The 14,935-nt window shown below is 38.3% G+C and overlaps 2 protein-coding genes across 2 annotated transcripts in view; both read right to left on the bottom strand.

Moving 5' to 3' along the window:
* The window catches only part of LOC120535275 (espin-like protein), a 128,128-nt gene extending 121,661 nt beyond the window's left edge, over window positions 1–6,467 (bottom strand). Inside the window, exon 1 of the mRNA XM_039763007.1 lies at window positions 5,824–6,467. Within this exon, the coding sequence (XP_039618941.1) occupies window positions 5,824–6,117 (294 nt within the window). The 5' untranslated portion in view covers window positions 6,118–6,467. The remainder of the gene's footprint in view (window positions 1–5,823) is intronic.
* Window positions 6,468–8,076: 1,609 nt separating this feature from the next.
* The window catches only part of scly (selenocysteine lyase), a 48,203-nt gene continuing 41,344 nt past the window's right edge, over window positions 8,077–14,935 (bottom strand). Inside the window, 1 exon segment of the mRNA XM_039762994.1 lies at window positions 8,077–9,251. Coding sequence (XP_039618928.1) covers window positions 9,101–9,251 — 151 coding nt within the window. The 3' untranslated portion in view covers window positions 8,077–9,100.

Here is a 14,935-nt window from a genome sequence, read left to right as displayed (position 1 = left end):
GCATTTTAAGAAACCAGGCAGATGTATCATCCATCCATTATCCCACCTGCTATATCCTAACTACAGAGTCACGGGGTCTGTTAGAGTCAATCCCAGCCAACGCAGGGCACAAGGCAGGAAACAAACCCCGGGAAGGGCGCCAGCCCACCGCAGGATGCACACACACCCACACATCAAGCACACACTAGGGATAATTTAGAATCACCAGTGCACCTAACCTGCATGTCTTTGGACTGTGGGAGGAAACCGGAGCACTCAGAGGAAACCCACGCAGACACAGGGAGAACATGCAAACTCCACGCAGGGAGGACCAGAGAAGTGAACCCAGGTCTCCTTACTGCGAGGCAGCAGCGCTACCACTGCACCACCGTGCCGCCCCAGATGTATCATTTCACATTTAATTGTAATAAATATATCAAATGAGGAAAAGGTAAGATCCGTTGGTGTTCAATAAAAAATGAAGGGGTTCATTTGCCCTCAATGTGTTTAATAATTTAAATTAACATTCCTTAGTTTAAGCAATTGATTAAATTGAGAGGTACAGTAATAGAATTATAACCAAGAAAAACAAAAAAAAAAAAAAAAAAAAAAAAGTTCAGTTCCTTTTGTTTTACAGTGAAGCAGGGTAAGAGCATGCAGAAATATGAGCATTTAAATACAAACCCTCTAGGTCACCTAACGCATGTCACATAAATAAAGCAGAGTAAAAGGCCAGCTTCTCTTATTTACGGGATGAGCCACCTAGCCCATCTACATATAAACATTTGTTTCTTGAAGGCTGCTTCTCACGTGGAAGGCAACGGAGAGGCAAATTATAAAAGGGGCATTACCAATGTACCACTAGAGAGAAACACATAGGTTACGATTTGATTATATGGACTTCTAGCTGTGTAGAAGTAAGCACTGTCTACTCACTGCTCCAGGGCCATGGCTCCTCGTCAACCTGAGCCTCTGTCCAGTGTAGAATCTGAATATAGTCCCTTCATTCATGTGGAGTTTCCTCCTTTTTATCAAATAATTCTAAATTCTTTCAGTGTTATTACTCTGGTTAAACTCTCCATTTTTATCAACAAGAGCGCTAGCTTTTCTTTCATGGATTGTCTTGAGTCTTTAAGTTGGTTTACTTCTACAGTACTCACTCCAAAGTCACACAGCAAGTAGAACAGCAAAGGGTAAATCCAACAGAGTCACATTTCAGTTACTGTACACAATCAATGAAACAGCAAACGCCAGGAGGCCAGCTGTCTCAATGTTTATAGTATGGTGGGCACAGGAAATATGGTCTTCTCTTAAAATTATAAAGTATTACATTTTATGATTTTGTTATTTTCACTGAGCCATAAATGTTTCCTTTGGACTTCTTAATCTTTTCCTAAGATTTTTACTTTTCTTGTTGAACCACCTTTGTGTTAAGTCCAATCCTAACTTGCGTTTGGAATTCAATTTTATTATAGTTAAGAAGCCAGAGTCAGACTAGAGGTGACGTGTATTGATCTGCCTTTATTGCGTTAAGCCCTAATAACTTTACAATATTTTGCAAACATCTAGTGGATGGAATTACATACTGCAAAAAAGCATTAATATTTCTATTCATTTTGTTAATGATAATGTAACTCATCAATATTCATGAGTGGGGTGGTGCCTTCAAGCAAAACACAATTGCACATTAACAAGGACCTGCAAAGCCAGTTTTAGAACAAACAAACTGAAACCTTTATTGAATCAACTAGTAATGACAATGTGAATTGGTCATCAGACATTGACAAGGATAGTGAAACTGATGCATACAGCACTGTACGACTGAACTGCATGATATACCTGGTGAATTTAGTCACTTGAAGGTAAACTGTGGTGCAATCAGGAGTCTGGCAAAAAGGCAAAATGTTTGTGATCACATAGAAATGGATTATCTCCCTAAACACTGTTCACAATACAGCAAGTGTCATATGTGTCAGGGGAAATGTGGATGTCAATGAGCTTTGTGCTGTAGTAGCCTAAAATAACACAATCATGCAGATCAGGCACTGACATTCTACCCCCTCATGCTCAAGCAACACAAAAAAAATAAGGAAAATGTCCCATTGCAATATCAAGCTGTGCATTAGTGACTGTCTCATAATATGTCACATGTATGTTGACGTATTGATATTTACATGTTTCTGTTACACAAAAAAAATATTTTTTCTTGTTGAAAACAAACTGTAGCATTTTTGACTCATTTTACAGGAGTAAACTTCTTGTGTGTGTGTGGTTTTTATGTCAGGATGCCATTTTGGTTATGTTATGGATGCCTCCATTTTGTAACCGTGTTGCTAATATTCAGATCCCACTTTGTAACCACATCCCCAGAAATTACAGCACTGACATAAACAATATTTAAACTGTGTGACCACCAAAGGGCATTGCAGCACCCCTAAACCTATGTTCTGGTATAAGTAAAGGTGTATTCACACAAAATACCTTATACAAAAGCTTCAAAAGTGACAAACCAACCACGATGCTTATCTCTTTTGACTTTCTTCACAGCCCCCAGATGAATTTCATCCGTCCTCCACACCCGACCTTAAAACACCTGGATGTGGTCGAGTGGTCTCTTTTATCTTGGACTCGGGAGAACTTCTGGGTCAATCAGATATCCCATTAAGTAAAGAGTGTAACTCCTTGTAGCAGCCTTTGGAGGCACCCACAGACCCCAGAAGGGCTGCCTCCCTACACTACAGTTCCCAGTATTTCCTGTGGGTATCTGAATGGGTATCAAAGCGCAGGAATGATGTCATCCAGTGGGTCAGGGAAGCATACAGCTTTTATTGGTCTTCAGGCTAGTTAAAGAGATAGGGCCAGTTCTGGCTGGGACAAAATCACATGCATGCTGTCCTTTACAGCTGGCATTATGCATTATCTGTTGTCCAAGTTTGTGGGCACACTCTCAAAACCTTTCATTAATGCTAATTTTTTCAAATTTTACTTCTTGAACTTTTGGCTAGGAAGTTCTGTTTATGATATTTGATTCCATACTGGGTTTTAGTTTTGAATTTGTTGTCACCTTCTGGTCATTTTTCATTGCACTTCTGGCCTTCCAATTTTTACCGGCTCTGGCAGAACACTACGATTGAAATGTGAGGTTCCATTGGTAAAATGTTGTTCTCGTTTTTTTTTTAAGTATATCTGCAGCATGCAAATGTAAAAATTATCTGTTTTTCTCAAATATGTGCAGTTTTTGAGGTGCAAAATGTGAAATCACTAGTTTAAATAGAAAATATTAACCCAAATGGTGAAAGCCTCAGCTAAATGTCCAAATTACATGAAACACATTGATGCTAAACGTTTCTTCAAAATGGTTAAATGTTGCACTTAAATAAATATCAAACTTAAATGATAAATATCCAACTTAAAAGGCTAAAAGTCGCATTTAAATTGCTTAATGTTGCATCCAAATGCCCAACTTAAATGGCTAAATGTTGTGCTTTAATGCTATATGTTGCACTTATAGCATTTAAATTGGATGTTTAGCATTTAAATACAGCATTTAGTGAAGACATTTAACACCTTCTTGTGTTTAAGACACTTAGCATTTAACAACACTTAGCGTTTAACATCTTCTTGTGTCTAAACTTTCTGTTAACAAACCCCTCATATTTAACATGTTTGGACCCCCTTGGTTCCTTTTGGGGCTTAGGGATAGCCCAGAAGGACATAGTAAATGTCAGTATAATAGTCATCTAAATTGTTTGAGTATACAAACAAAGCAGAGACTTGGATTTCAGTCACTTTTCTGTTTCCAGGGTTATACCACCTAGCTCCACTGAATGAATTTACTGCCACGCTCTTAGTGTATCTACATGTTTTCAAACATATTGGCTTAAAGGTAACATCTTTGTATGTTTTGACCTCAAAAAATATAGCAGGGTGCATTCTGTCACTTCACAAACGTCTTACACAATGTAAAGTGGTTAATGTGCTTTAAAGGAATGTCTAGCTGGTTTAAAAAAAAAAAAAAAATCAAAAAATCTCAACAGCAAAGGCACCACCAGAATGGCTTAAACTTGTTTGGATGTATTTGGTCAGAAAAATCAAGATCAGCTTATGTGCTGCTTAGAGATGTCTACATGTGTATATGATGGTCCTGCTCTTCAAATACAGAACACAAAGGGTTTCAGAGATTGTTCATTAACTACTAATGTCACCAAGCACATGATGCAAATTGAACAGAAGGGTTTCTTTGATTAGCTTTTACTTAGACCAGCATTCAATGCTCCAGTGCCAAACTCCTTTACTTATAACATGGATGAGTAATGGTAAACAACTCCTACGATAAAATCAAGTGGAATTAGCATTAAGACGTGTTTTGTTTGGCGACTACAGATTATCCCCAGAAAAAAACAAATCACTTCCAATTACGGTCATTTGTTATGAAAATTCAGTAATTCAATTTTGGGTCACAGTACTGGAAACTACCCCAGCAATACCAGGAGCAAAAAAGGAACTAACCTTGGTCAAGAAACCACTATATCATGGAGACAATTTAGAAATCACCAGTTAACCAGACTCACAGGTCTTTGGGATGTGGGAGGAAAAGTAGAACACTCTAGGGAAACTAATTGTGGTTATATTGTCGACATTACTCAAGAAACATATAAAACAACAATGGTGTTTTATTTTTTTTAATCACCTACTATGCTTGACAGTAAAAAAAATGGATGTCTCTACAGATCTGCTGTATTGTGTACAACATTTTCTTAATGTATTGCATAGCATCTCTCATTGAGTAAAATATCTTATTTTGATTTTACAAAAATGAACAACTATAAAAACATTATCATTTGTAGTGGACTTTCAAGTCTGTCACTATTGTTTAAATAAAAAATAACATTGTTGCAGCCTAGGGGCTATCATAACAAGGTATTTTAGCATTTGATTAATATTGTAGCATGAAGATTTCTTTAAACATCTCTTTCTATTTAGGGAAGAATAAAAACATTACCAATATTGACTATTTATAAGCTACAAAGACTTTTGACATGTAGTATTGCTAATAGCTTAATATTCTCAAACCAATTTAATCCATTTTAGTTTCATATTGATCTGGGGCCTACCCCAGGTGCTGATTTGACAGCATGGCACTCTGTCTCAGGGATAATTTGGAAGTGCCAATTAACATGCTCATCTTTGAGGATATGGTTATAGAGCCTGGAGTACCTGGAGAAAAAGCCATGCAGATACAGGGAGACCATGAAAAATCCACACAGGCAATGACTGGTTTCAGTAATTAAATATGGAAGCTTGCTCTAAGAAGTGGCAGCACTACCCACTATATCACCATGTGACCTACCTGAAGAAATTGAACAGTATGCGTTTATAAAGTGTAAATCTGTGAATACATTTTCTGTTCTATTACAGAAGCACAATAAACCAAATCCTTTCCACACTGTGTACAATGCAGGAACCAAGCCCGTAAGCACAATTCCCTGTATACAAGCTCAATTTGCTACTGGCTGTCGTTGGATTCCACTTTCACTTTCAGCTACTTGAAATTCTAAGTGGACAAGAAATCCTTGATTAATAATGGAATCCTATAATTAATTGAGTTCTGCTTATGAAGTTGTACTACATTTCTACACTGATTCTCTATGAAAGCAGGCAAAAATATGCCCATTCTGGTTGGTCTAGCCTGTACTCTGCTCTGTCAGGGTACAATACATGTTTTTGTTCCCCATTTCTAGGCTCGTCTTTCCCACATTACAGGAACATATGAATTCATGACTTCCACTGAAACAAATTGTTGATAACGTCTGCACCCTATTACTGTGGCCCCATTGTCCTTACCTCCAGGCTGCAGTTCCCATAGCTGAGCAACCACTGCAGCTCCTGTAGGTGTCCTGTGGCTGAGGCATCATGAGCAGGTGTAGCTCCGTTCCTGGCTCTTGAATTGCCAGGTAGATGTGCTCGAGTCACTAAAAAACACAGACAGTCAAGGTGTCCACAGCGTGCCGCGTGGTGCACCGGGGATGCACCTAGAGGATCGGAAATATCAGGAGTCAGCAAGCCTTTTGCTGCTAGGTGCTCCAGGGCAGAAAGTTGACCCTCTCTAGACGCCTGGATAGCTGGGTGCAGAACCATTTTCCCCACAGTTCTGACAGGATGGCGTTCTCTTTGTATTGCTACCTATTTTGATTGTAAGATGTGTGTTTTAGTCTGCAATAGGAGTGGGACACCTGAGATGCTCCAGATTACCTAGTCACATGAGGAGCTGTTGGTGAAGGGGCGGGGGTTACTGAAATGAATGAGCTGATAAGTAATAAGGATAATGAAAGACTTGGCTGCCTCCCTCTTGATTCTTGGTGTCTAATGTGTTCACTGCCTGGAGTCTGTAATTGTTAATCATGGATCTCATTTGTCTTCACTGACAGACGGTTTCTTGGACAAACAGCAGTTAGTGACAGAAGGAGACTTAGTCATAGGTGACAAGGTCAAAGCATCTGGGAAGGCACTCTAGTGAATCTGCAAAACGCGATCAAACATTTATCTATCTTATTCATGAAACAAGAAATTTGAAAACTTATAAAGAAAAAAAAAACCTAATTATGCAGAGGGGTGAACATTTGTGCTGGAACTAACTGGTGCCATAATGAGAAAAGAACTACAATTGCAATAGTAATAGCATAGATAGATATGAGCACCTATGAGTAGTAGTAGTTTGCTTTGTGTAAAAGAGATCAGTGCAGCTAGCAGACAACAATTGGCTGAGCTTCTGACAGAATCTCCTAGATATTCTTTTTTCTTTTGTTCAAGTATAGGGTGCAAGGCAGAAACCAGCCCTGGAGGGTGGCACTCTATTACAGGGCTTGATCACGCACGCACACCCATTAACTCATGCACAGTGAATTTAGAATGTTAAATTATACTAACACACAGGTGCTTGGGATGTGAGTACTTAAACAACCTTAAGCTTGATCATGTGGATCTGATACTGGATGGAAATGTTCTCAGTTATTTACAGTATGAATAGTGACAACGCCATCCTCCTGCAGGTGTCCAAAATCGTCAAACTTTTTTAATCACATTGAGGCTTTTTGGGTGTCAGAGCCCATCCTCACAACACAGGGTAGGAGAAAGGAAATAGCTGTGGACAAGGCGACAGGTCATTGTAACATCCACTCACATACACATATACTCACGCAGGGCTAATTCTAGAATTGCAAATGAAGAGAAGACTGACATCTTTTAGTTTGTGAAAGGAAGACTGGATTACCTGAAGTAAAACCTGCACAAAGACAGATAACCTACTGTCACCTAGACATAGGTTAGGTGCAAGATTCATACCCAGGACCCTGCCTGCATGAGGCTGCAGTGCTAATCATGCCACTGTAGTTAAATTTAACAAACCTGTTGCACCACCTAATTGGTAGCTGTATTACAGGTTTAAAGATATTCTTTATGCTGTTTCCAAACTTAAAACATTACCAGTTAAAAGTTTGAACAAAGTATTTTTTGATCTCAGTTTAATAAATTCATACCTCCTTCTTCACTGTATAAATTATTGATTTCTGCTGTAGGTGTTTCTGGCCCATATTAATTTTATATTGATGTCTGACCCCCACATACTGTAGTGGATTTAAAACACTACATTTCACTACACTTTGACCAATTAAATAAAAATCTGAAAACATATACAAATTTGCACCAGAAAATCTATTCGTACTGATTACTTTAGCTCAGTGTCCTCAGTAAACTGAAAAGTGTGGCATTAAGAGCAGTGCGGTAGTTGTGCTTAGACTATTTTTTAGAACATCATTATTCCTTATCAGTAATCCACTGACATGTAACTCTAAGCTTACAGTATATTCTTCTTGCATAGAATAACCACTTACATCCCTTTTACATTCCTCCTACTATACAGTAGCTATGATGCAATGTAGTTTGCTTTCACATGCAATCTGACCTGAAGGTTCAAATCTCAGAGAGCTGCTTAGCCTATTACCATTGTTTAGATTGGTTTTATATCTATGACTGTATACAGAAATCTAGGAGAGTGCTAATTATGAAAGCTTTTGTTAAATCAGTTGACTCCTTCTCTTGTCAGTTACATGAACTTGAGCCATTTTTAATATACAGTATACATTAGATCACATTTAAACAAAGAAAGACATAAACAAGTAAAGACCACATATTAAATACAAATATCTCATGTGTAACAGCCATCCTCAATTTGTTTTCCCTAGGTTTTTATCTTGCAATTATTACTACTAAGTATAGATGTTCAAAATAAAAACACTTTCATCAAGAGTGAAAATCAAATAAATAGTATCATCCAAGTGTCAATGTGTTTAATGCACCGATAGGAATTTACAGAAACAACATTAATTTTTCATGATATTGCAGGCCTATCATACAACAGTCTTTGTTTCCTTTTGACATACAATGATGATATACTAGTTTACAGTGCATTACTTTTTAATTTCTCCTTCAATTCAGCATCTTCATTAGCATCAGTATTACACATAATCAAACCAAAATATAATAAGGAAGGTTCTTTTGAAATGTGTCCCCTTTGTACATTTTATTCCCATTACCCTTGAAGATATTGTAATTTTTAAAATCTAGCTTGTTGTATTTGGTTCCATCCGTCACTTGGCTATGTACATGAAGATGACTATATGCCTTTCCCTATATGAGGTAAAAATGCGGATCAGAAAACAATGCTTTTAAACATTAAGATATTCAGTCGGTTAGCACAAATCCATACTGAGCTCTCTAAGATTTGCTCACAGATTTGTACAGGATCTCAATACAAGCTCTACTTGGGACAAAATTATTTTTAAAATGTTCAAAGTCATTTAGTAAATCAATTATTTACAATAAGAGGCATATTTCCCACACACAGTCCATCTAATTATGTAGTAATAACCCTTAAACTAAAGGCATGAATATAAAAAAATATCAGAATGTTAATTTCTAAGTTTAACAATGCTATTTTTGGTCATTGTGTATATTTATAAGGTATTTTTAACTTAGTAATAAAAAGAAGGAATATATATTTTTTTTTTATAGTTAAGGTACACATTACCACAGAATGACTTAAGAAACCCAAGGGAGCACAATGTCACCGGCCCTCCAGGTAATTTACAGCTTCTCTTAGATCCTTGATGATAACATCTATATCTTCAGTAGTGGTCTCTCTTCCTACACTCAGGCGTATAGCATTTGCTGCAACTGAGGGACTGACGCCACAGCTTAACAAGATATGGGATGGCCTAAAAAAGCATAATTAAAAATATTATTTAAAGGAGACAAGTAGTTTATGGAACTGTTTATTTCTAAAATAAACTATAATAAATAAATAGATTGATTTGAATTTAACCTTAAAAACTGATGAACATTAGAAAATGAGAGTCATCTATGTTAAAAGACCAGAGGTGAAGAAATGGGTCACTTGTAAAACTAGGCTGCTCTTACCAAACATGATCCTTTGAAAATAGATGGATTTGTTTATCTTCCTAGCTTCTTTTTCACCCTGTATCCTACAGTTACACAGTAGGCTCGAACCTGACCTATTTACATGATGTAAGAATGTCCTGTAAACTGCAGACATGGTAAACATTCATCCCAGTGTAACAGGAGTCAGCCTCGGTATAACAATCGGAAACTTCATACTTAATTTTACACAACTTTCAAAAAACTGACTCTAATTTTACATATGTTTTAATAAATATCTCACCAATAGCAATCATTAAAACAAGGAGTATGTTTTTGCTGTAGATGAAGGATAAATTGCACAAGTCAGTGAGCTATTGTCTAGATAATGGTAAGAGAATGACAGGCTTTGCTCTTTAAGGCAAGGATTCCTCAATGATTTTGTCCTTGATTGATATGAGATTATCACCAGAGGACAGCACAATTTTGCAGATCTCTGGTTGTTGTACCAAAAGCAAACACTAATTTTCTTTCCTTACTAATGGTATCAGAGAGGCCTAGAAATGCCAAGCTCAATCAGAGTCAGCCATAACGGTAACAAAGGTCTGGGGTGTAGTGTATTCTGGAGTTATCAAAAGACGGGTTTTCTAAAAGACTTTGGGTAGGTAGGGCAGATTCTTAAACCAAGAAAAGGAAGGCAGTATGTGGCATTGTAGATAGCCTCTTAGATCCAGGAACAGTATCCCTTCAGTAGTGTTAATCTCCCTGTACCCTGATTTTCCCTCCCACAAGACTTGCTGTTTAGGTGAACTTATAACTTTAAACCCCCGGTGGGAATGAATGTGGGAATGTGCTCTGTGCTAGTCTTGTTTTACATCCAGGGTTAATTCCAAGATTATTCCCGAACCTCTTGCAATAGGCAATGGCTCCCAAAAATCACATAATGAAATATTATATGGTTATGAGAGGGTGGATTTAAATAGAAAAGATAAAGATCTTTCAAAGATAGGGTGAGAAGCTCAGTCATCTGGGATTGGCTCAGAGAAGAGCTGCTGCTCCTCCGCATCGAGAGGAGTCAGATGAGGTGACTCGGGCATCTGATCAGGATGCCTCCTGGACACCTACCTGGTGAGGTGTTCTGGGCACGTCTAACCGGGAGGAGGCCCCGGGGAAGACCCAGGACATGCAGGAGGACTATGTCTCCCGGCTGGCCTGGGAACGCCTCGAGATTTCCCCAGAAGAGCTAGAAGCGGCTGGGGAGAGGGAAGTCTGGTACCTCTGCTGCCCCTGCACCCAGACTTCAGATAAGCGGAAGAGAACGGATAGATGGATGGCTGGATGAATTTAAATAGACTGCTCCAGCTAATAGGGGATGAATGAAAACGCATAAGGCAGAGGCATCCATTCCACCTTTGAAAAACAAGGAAGAGCCAAAGGGGTTAATGGAGACGGCGATTCTCTAATATCTATCCCATTTCCTGTATGCAGAGATGCTGTGAATTTTGTTGCGTTATGTTCCTCCTTCCTTGTTAACTCTTCCTTTTCTGCTGAATTATTTTTTCAGTTTTGTATGAGAAAGATTTAATATCACATGAAGCAAAACGAGCTTTATGAAACTGTGTAACCACAAAATGTTCCTCTAACCAAATGTCACTGCCTGCTCCAGCATCTGATCTGATTTTATTTTAAAGTAAAGGGTGGTATAAACTTTAGCTATTCTTATTTTAGATACTAATTTTGGGTTCCAAGTTGGGCTGCAAAAGATGTGGCTCCTTCCTGGTAACTGCAGTCTATGGAAAAGGCCCAAGTTGTCTTATGCACCTTTGATTTTAAGAAAAATTAATGCAACTCTTTGGTACCATGATGGTAGTAGTTTTCAATTGTAGTCCTGGATTCCAATCCAAGCCCAGACAGTTTTTGCATTAAGGTTGCATGTTCTCTCCATGTCTGGGTGGGATTTTCTCCCATATCCAAAAATATGCATGTCTGGTTAATTGGCAACTCTAAACTGACCCCATATGAATGTGGGTATACATGTTCTGTGATGTACTGTTTACTGATATGTACTGATCTAAGCACTGACTGCAACCCCAAACTAGATAAGATTGGAGGAAAATGGATGTATGGATGGAAATGTAACTGTAGATTGTTGTGCCCTCCAACATGGATTAATAAATATTTTCATAAATGTACAAAAAGGCAGTCATTAATGTTGTATGTAGCACTATCAATGGTGAAGACTATCCCCAAGTGCTTTACATTTCTGGTGGAACTTGTTTAGAGAAAATCAGCAGTTTATATAACATTGTATATAGTTCACTAGCATTGGAACTGGATAGTTAAACTTTCCTTTTTCAAGTGTGATCTCTTAACACCAGGGCTAGGCTGGCATTAGAACATTCTAGACAATAACAAGCCATTCAGCCCAACAAAGTTCACCAGTCTTATCCACTTAAATCTTCTAAAATAACATTAAGTCTAGTTTTGAAAGTCCCTAACATCCCACTGTCTATAGCACTACTTGGTAGCTTATTCCCAGTGTCTGGTTCTCTGTCTAAAGAAAAACTTCCTAATGTTTGTGTGAAATTTACACTTAGATGATCTCATATATATTAAAAAAAGGCAAAGCCCTCACTGACTCATCACTAATTATCCCACTTTCCATATAGGTGGGAAGCTGAAATTTCATGTGCTCATTCCTTGCAGTGTACTTACAAAAGTTAGGTATGTTTCATGTCCTATTGCAACACCCAAGGGGGGCAGGGAAACGGGTCTACCCCCTAAACTGTATATATAGATAAGCGAAGCCCCTCCTCACTATTTCTGCAACTTCCAATATACGTAGGAAGCACAAATTTCCCATGCTCATCCTTTACACTGCATTAACAAACGTTAAGTATGTTTCATTTTGCGCTGTGCCCCTTAATGAACTTTTGAAAATAAAGCCTTCTTTTTGGCGGTTCTTACCATTATGCTGTAAGGAACTTTCGGAACTGACCTCTCCTTTTGGCAGTTTCATTCCTTATTTCCGATACCAGACAATTTGTTTCATGGCAGAGATGCACAAAGGCCGCCCCCGGTCCCCCTTCCTTTTTCCGCACGGCTACTGTCCATGCACCTACCACGTGGTTGGCTCCCTGCCTAAAAATGTGCATTTCTCATACACAACATTTACAATCATAAATTAAACTCTTTACAATCATCAAATTCCCTCTCAAAACTAATAAGCCTACGGCAATTACATTGACAATCATGTTACATTATTTTTAAAATGTTTCCTTTTCTTTTTCAGAACTTCTTTAACACACTAGTTCTCCACTGCGAAGCGCGGGTGTATTTTGCTAGTTTTAAAATAAAAGTCTTGATCCACTGTAATAATTCCCTTCATAATTTTAAACACTTCAATCATGTTTCATTTAATCTTCTTTACTTAAAATGAAAAGGCTACACTCTTTTGACCTTTCTTCATAATTCATACCCTGTAGCCCTGGAATCAGCTTAGTTGCTCTTCTCTGGACTTTTTCTAGTACTGCTACTGTATGTCCTTTTAGTGGCCTGGAGACCAAAACTGTACACAGTTGATGATGATGCCTCATCAATGCATTATAAAGCTTGAGCATAACTTCCTTGGACTTGCACTCCATACATTGTGCCATAACCAAACATTCCATTAGCCTTCTTAACACAAGAATTACCAAAGCTTATGTGAAAACTCATAAATCCGGCCCACCTTAAATCCACTCGCATGTCTCCATTCAGCGTCTTTTGTCTTGTAAATGTGTCGATAATCCCAAGCAGCAAGCAGCCTGCTATACCATCCCCCCCACCGCCGGAGAAACTGCAAAAACATCTCCCAACTGAAGCCCTGTTTATCAGCGAGTCAGGTAACTAGAAAAAATATATTGTTATTCTGAACACATGCATTTCACGTGTGTTCCGTGTCAACAAAGATCTGTGTAAGTATAGGATGACAGGAAATGTTGAACATATATCTAAAAGGCAAATCTTTTCCATGTTTTAGTACTAATAACAAAATGTGGACATGAAGTGTATAATGTGTGAAGATTGAAGTCCAAATTTCAAATAAGCACTTTCACAAAAGATACAAGTATAACAGAACAAATGTGCTTTTTTCCTCCCCAAGACTATAACCGAAGAAAAAGAAATCGGGTTAATGTTGCTTGTTACCCTGACTTCTTGGGTAGTACAGCGGTTAGAGCGGCGGACTCCTACTCATAAGGTCCTGGGTTTGAATCTTAACGTGTCCCAAAAGAAACATTTTGAGTAGTGAGCTATACTAATTGTTACTATTATACAATAAAAACCATACATTTGATTTGAGTCTGTAACTGCCACTGTAAATGTATGGTACTTGTAAAGGTCAGCATTTTTTTAATTCAGTTTTATGCTCTCAGTCACGTTCACACAAGCCCCGATCTGACACTGCTGTTTTCAAATAAGGATGAGCTATAACAGAGGTGAACTCAGATTGGAGAAAGAGAACAGAAGCTCTCCTCGCAAGAAACGTCCACTCACATATAAGAACAATGTAGCTGCACCAGGCATAAAGGCGAAAGATGACACCATTTGGATACAGAATGAGGTCTGGAGTCATCCTGCCAATCACCTGTCCTTCAAAGAAACAGCACGGCTTACAGAGCTCGCCAATGTATCGTGCAAACTCATGTTTGTGATTAAGTTTTGTGATGGTCTTTACATAAGAAGCATTTATATGTTACTTATATAAAAGCTAGATCGAATGTTACTTATCTTGATTTATTTACTTATCTTCCTACAGCGTAAAGTCACAAATATACTGCATAGCTTCCTCTGTTTGATCGTCAAGGGCATGCTCACAGATTACACGTGTAATGCCATGAAAAATACCTGCTGACACTTTAGTACGTGAGCAATGGTACGAGAATGCAGTTAGACTTTTTTTGGGCACATACACCACGCTAGTGTTTAGATCTGGACGGTGTAGCATTGGCGAGCTCTGTAAGCCGTGCTGTTTCTTTCAAGGACAGGTGATTGGAAGGATGACGCTAGACTTCGTCCTGTATCCAAAAGGTGCCATCTTTTGCCTTTATGCCTGGTGCAGCTGCGTTGTTCTTATATGTGAGTGGACATTTCTTGCGAGGAGGGCTTCTGTTCTCTTTCTCCGATCAGAGTTCACCTCTGTTATAGCGCGTCTTTATTTGAAAACAGCAGTGTCAGATCAGGGACAGTGTGAACGTGACTGAGAGAATAAAACTGAATAAAAAAATGCTAACTTTGACAAGCACTATAAATTTATAGCGGCTGTTACAGACGCAAATCAAATTTATATTTTTATTGTATAATATTAACAATAATAGCAGTTCTCTACTCAAAATGGTAAACTTGAGAAGCTGCCAGCATCAACCTAGAACCTCTTGATTGGAAGTCAGCAGTTCTTAGCATTGCAATACGCAAGCTGTCGTATCAACCACCTACCGTAACTGTCTTTCTTTTGTCTTCGGCTATATTCTTGAATAAAAGCGCA

Source organism: Polypterus senegalus, chromosome 1 (genome assembly GCF_016835505.1).
Source record: "Polypterus senegalus isolate Bchr_013 chromosome 1, ASM1683550v1, whole genome shotgun sequence".
Lineage (NCBI taxonomy): Eukaryota > Metazoa > Chordata > Cladistia > Polypteriformes > Polypteridae > Polypterus > Polypterus senegalus.
Note: the sequence above shows the minus strand (reverse complement) of the source record. Positions and strands in the feature narration are given on the sequence as shown.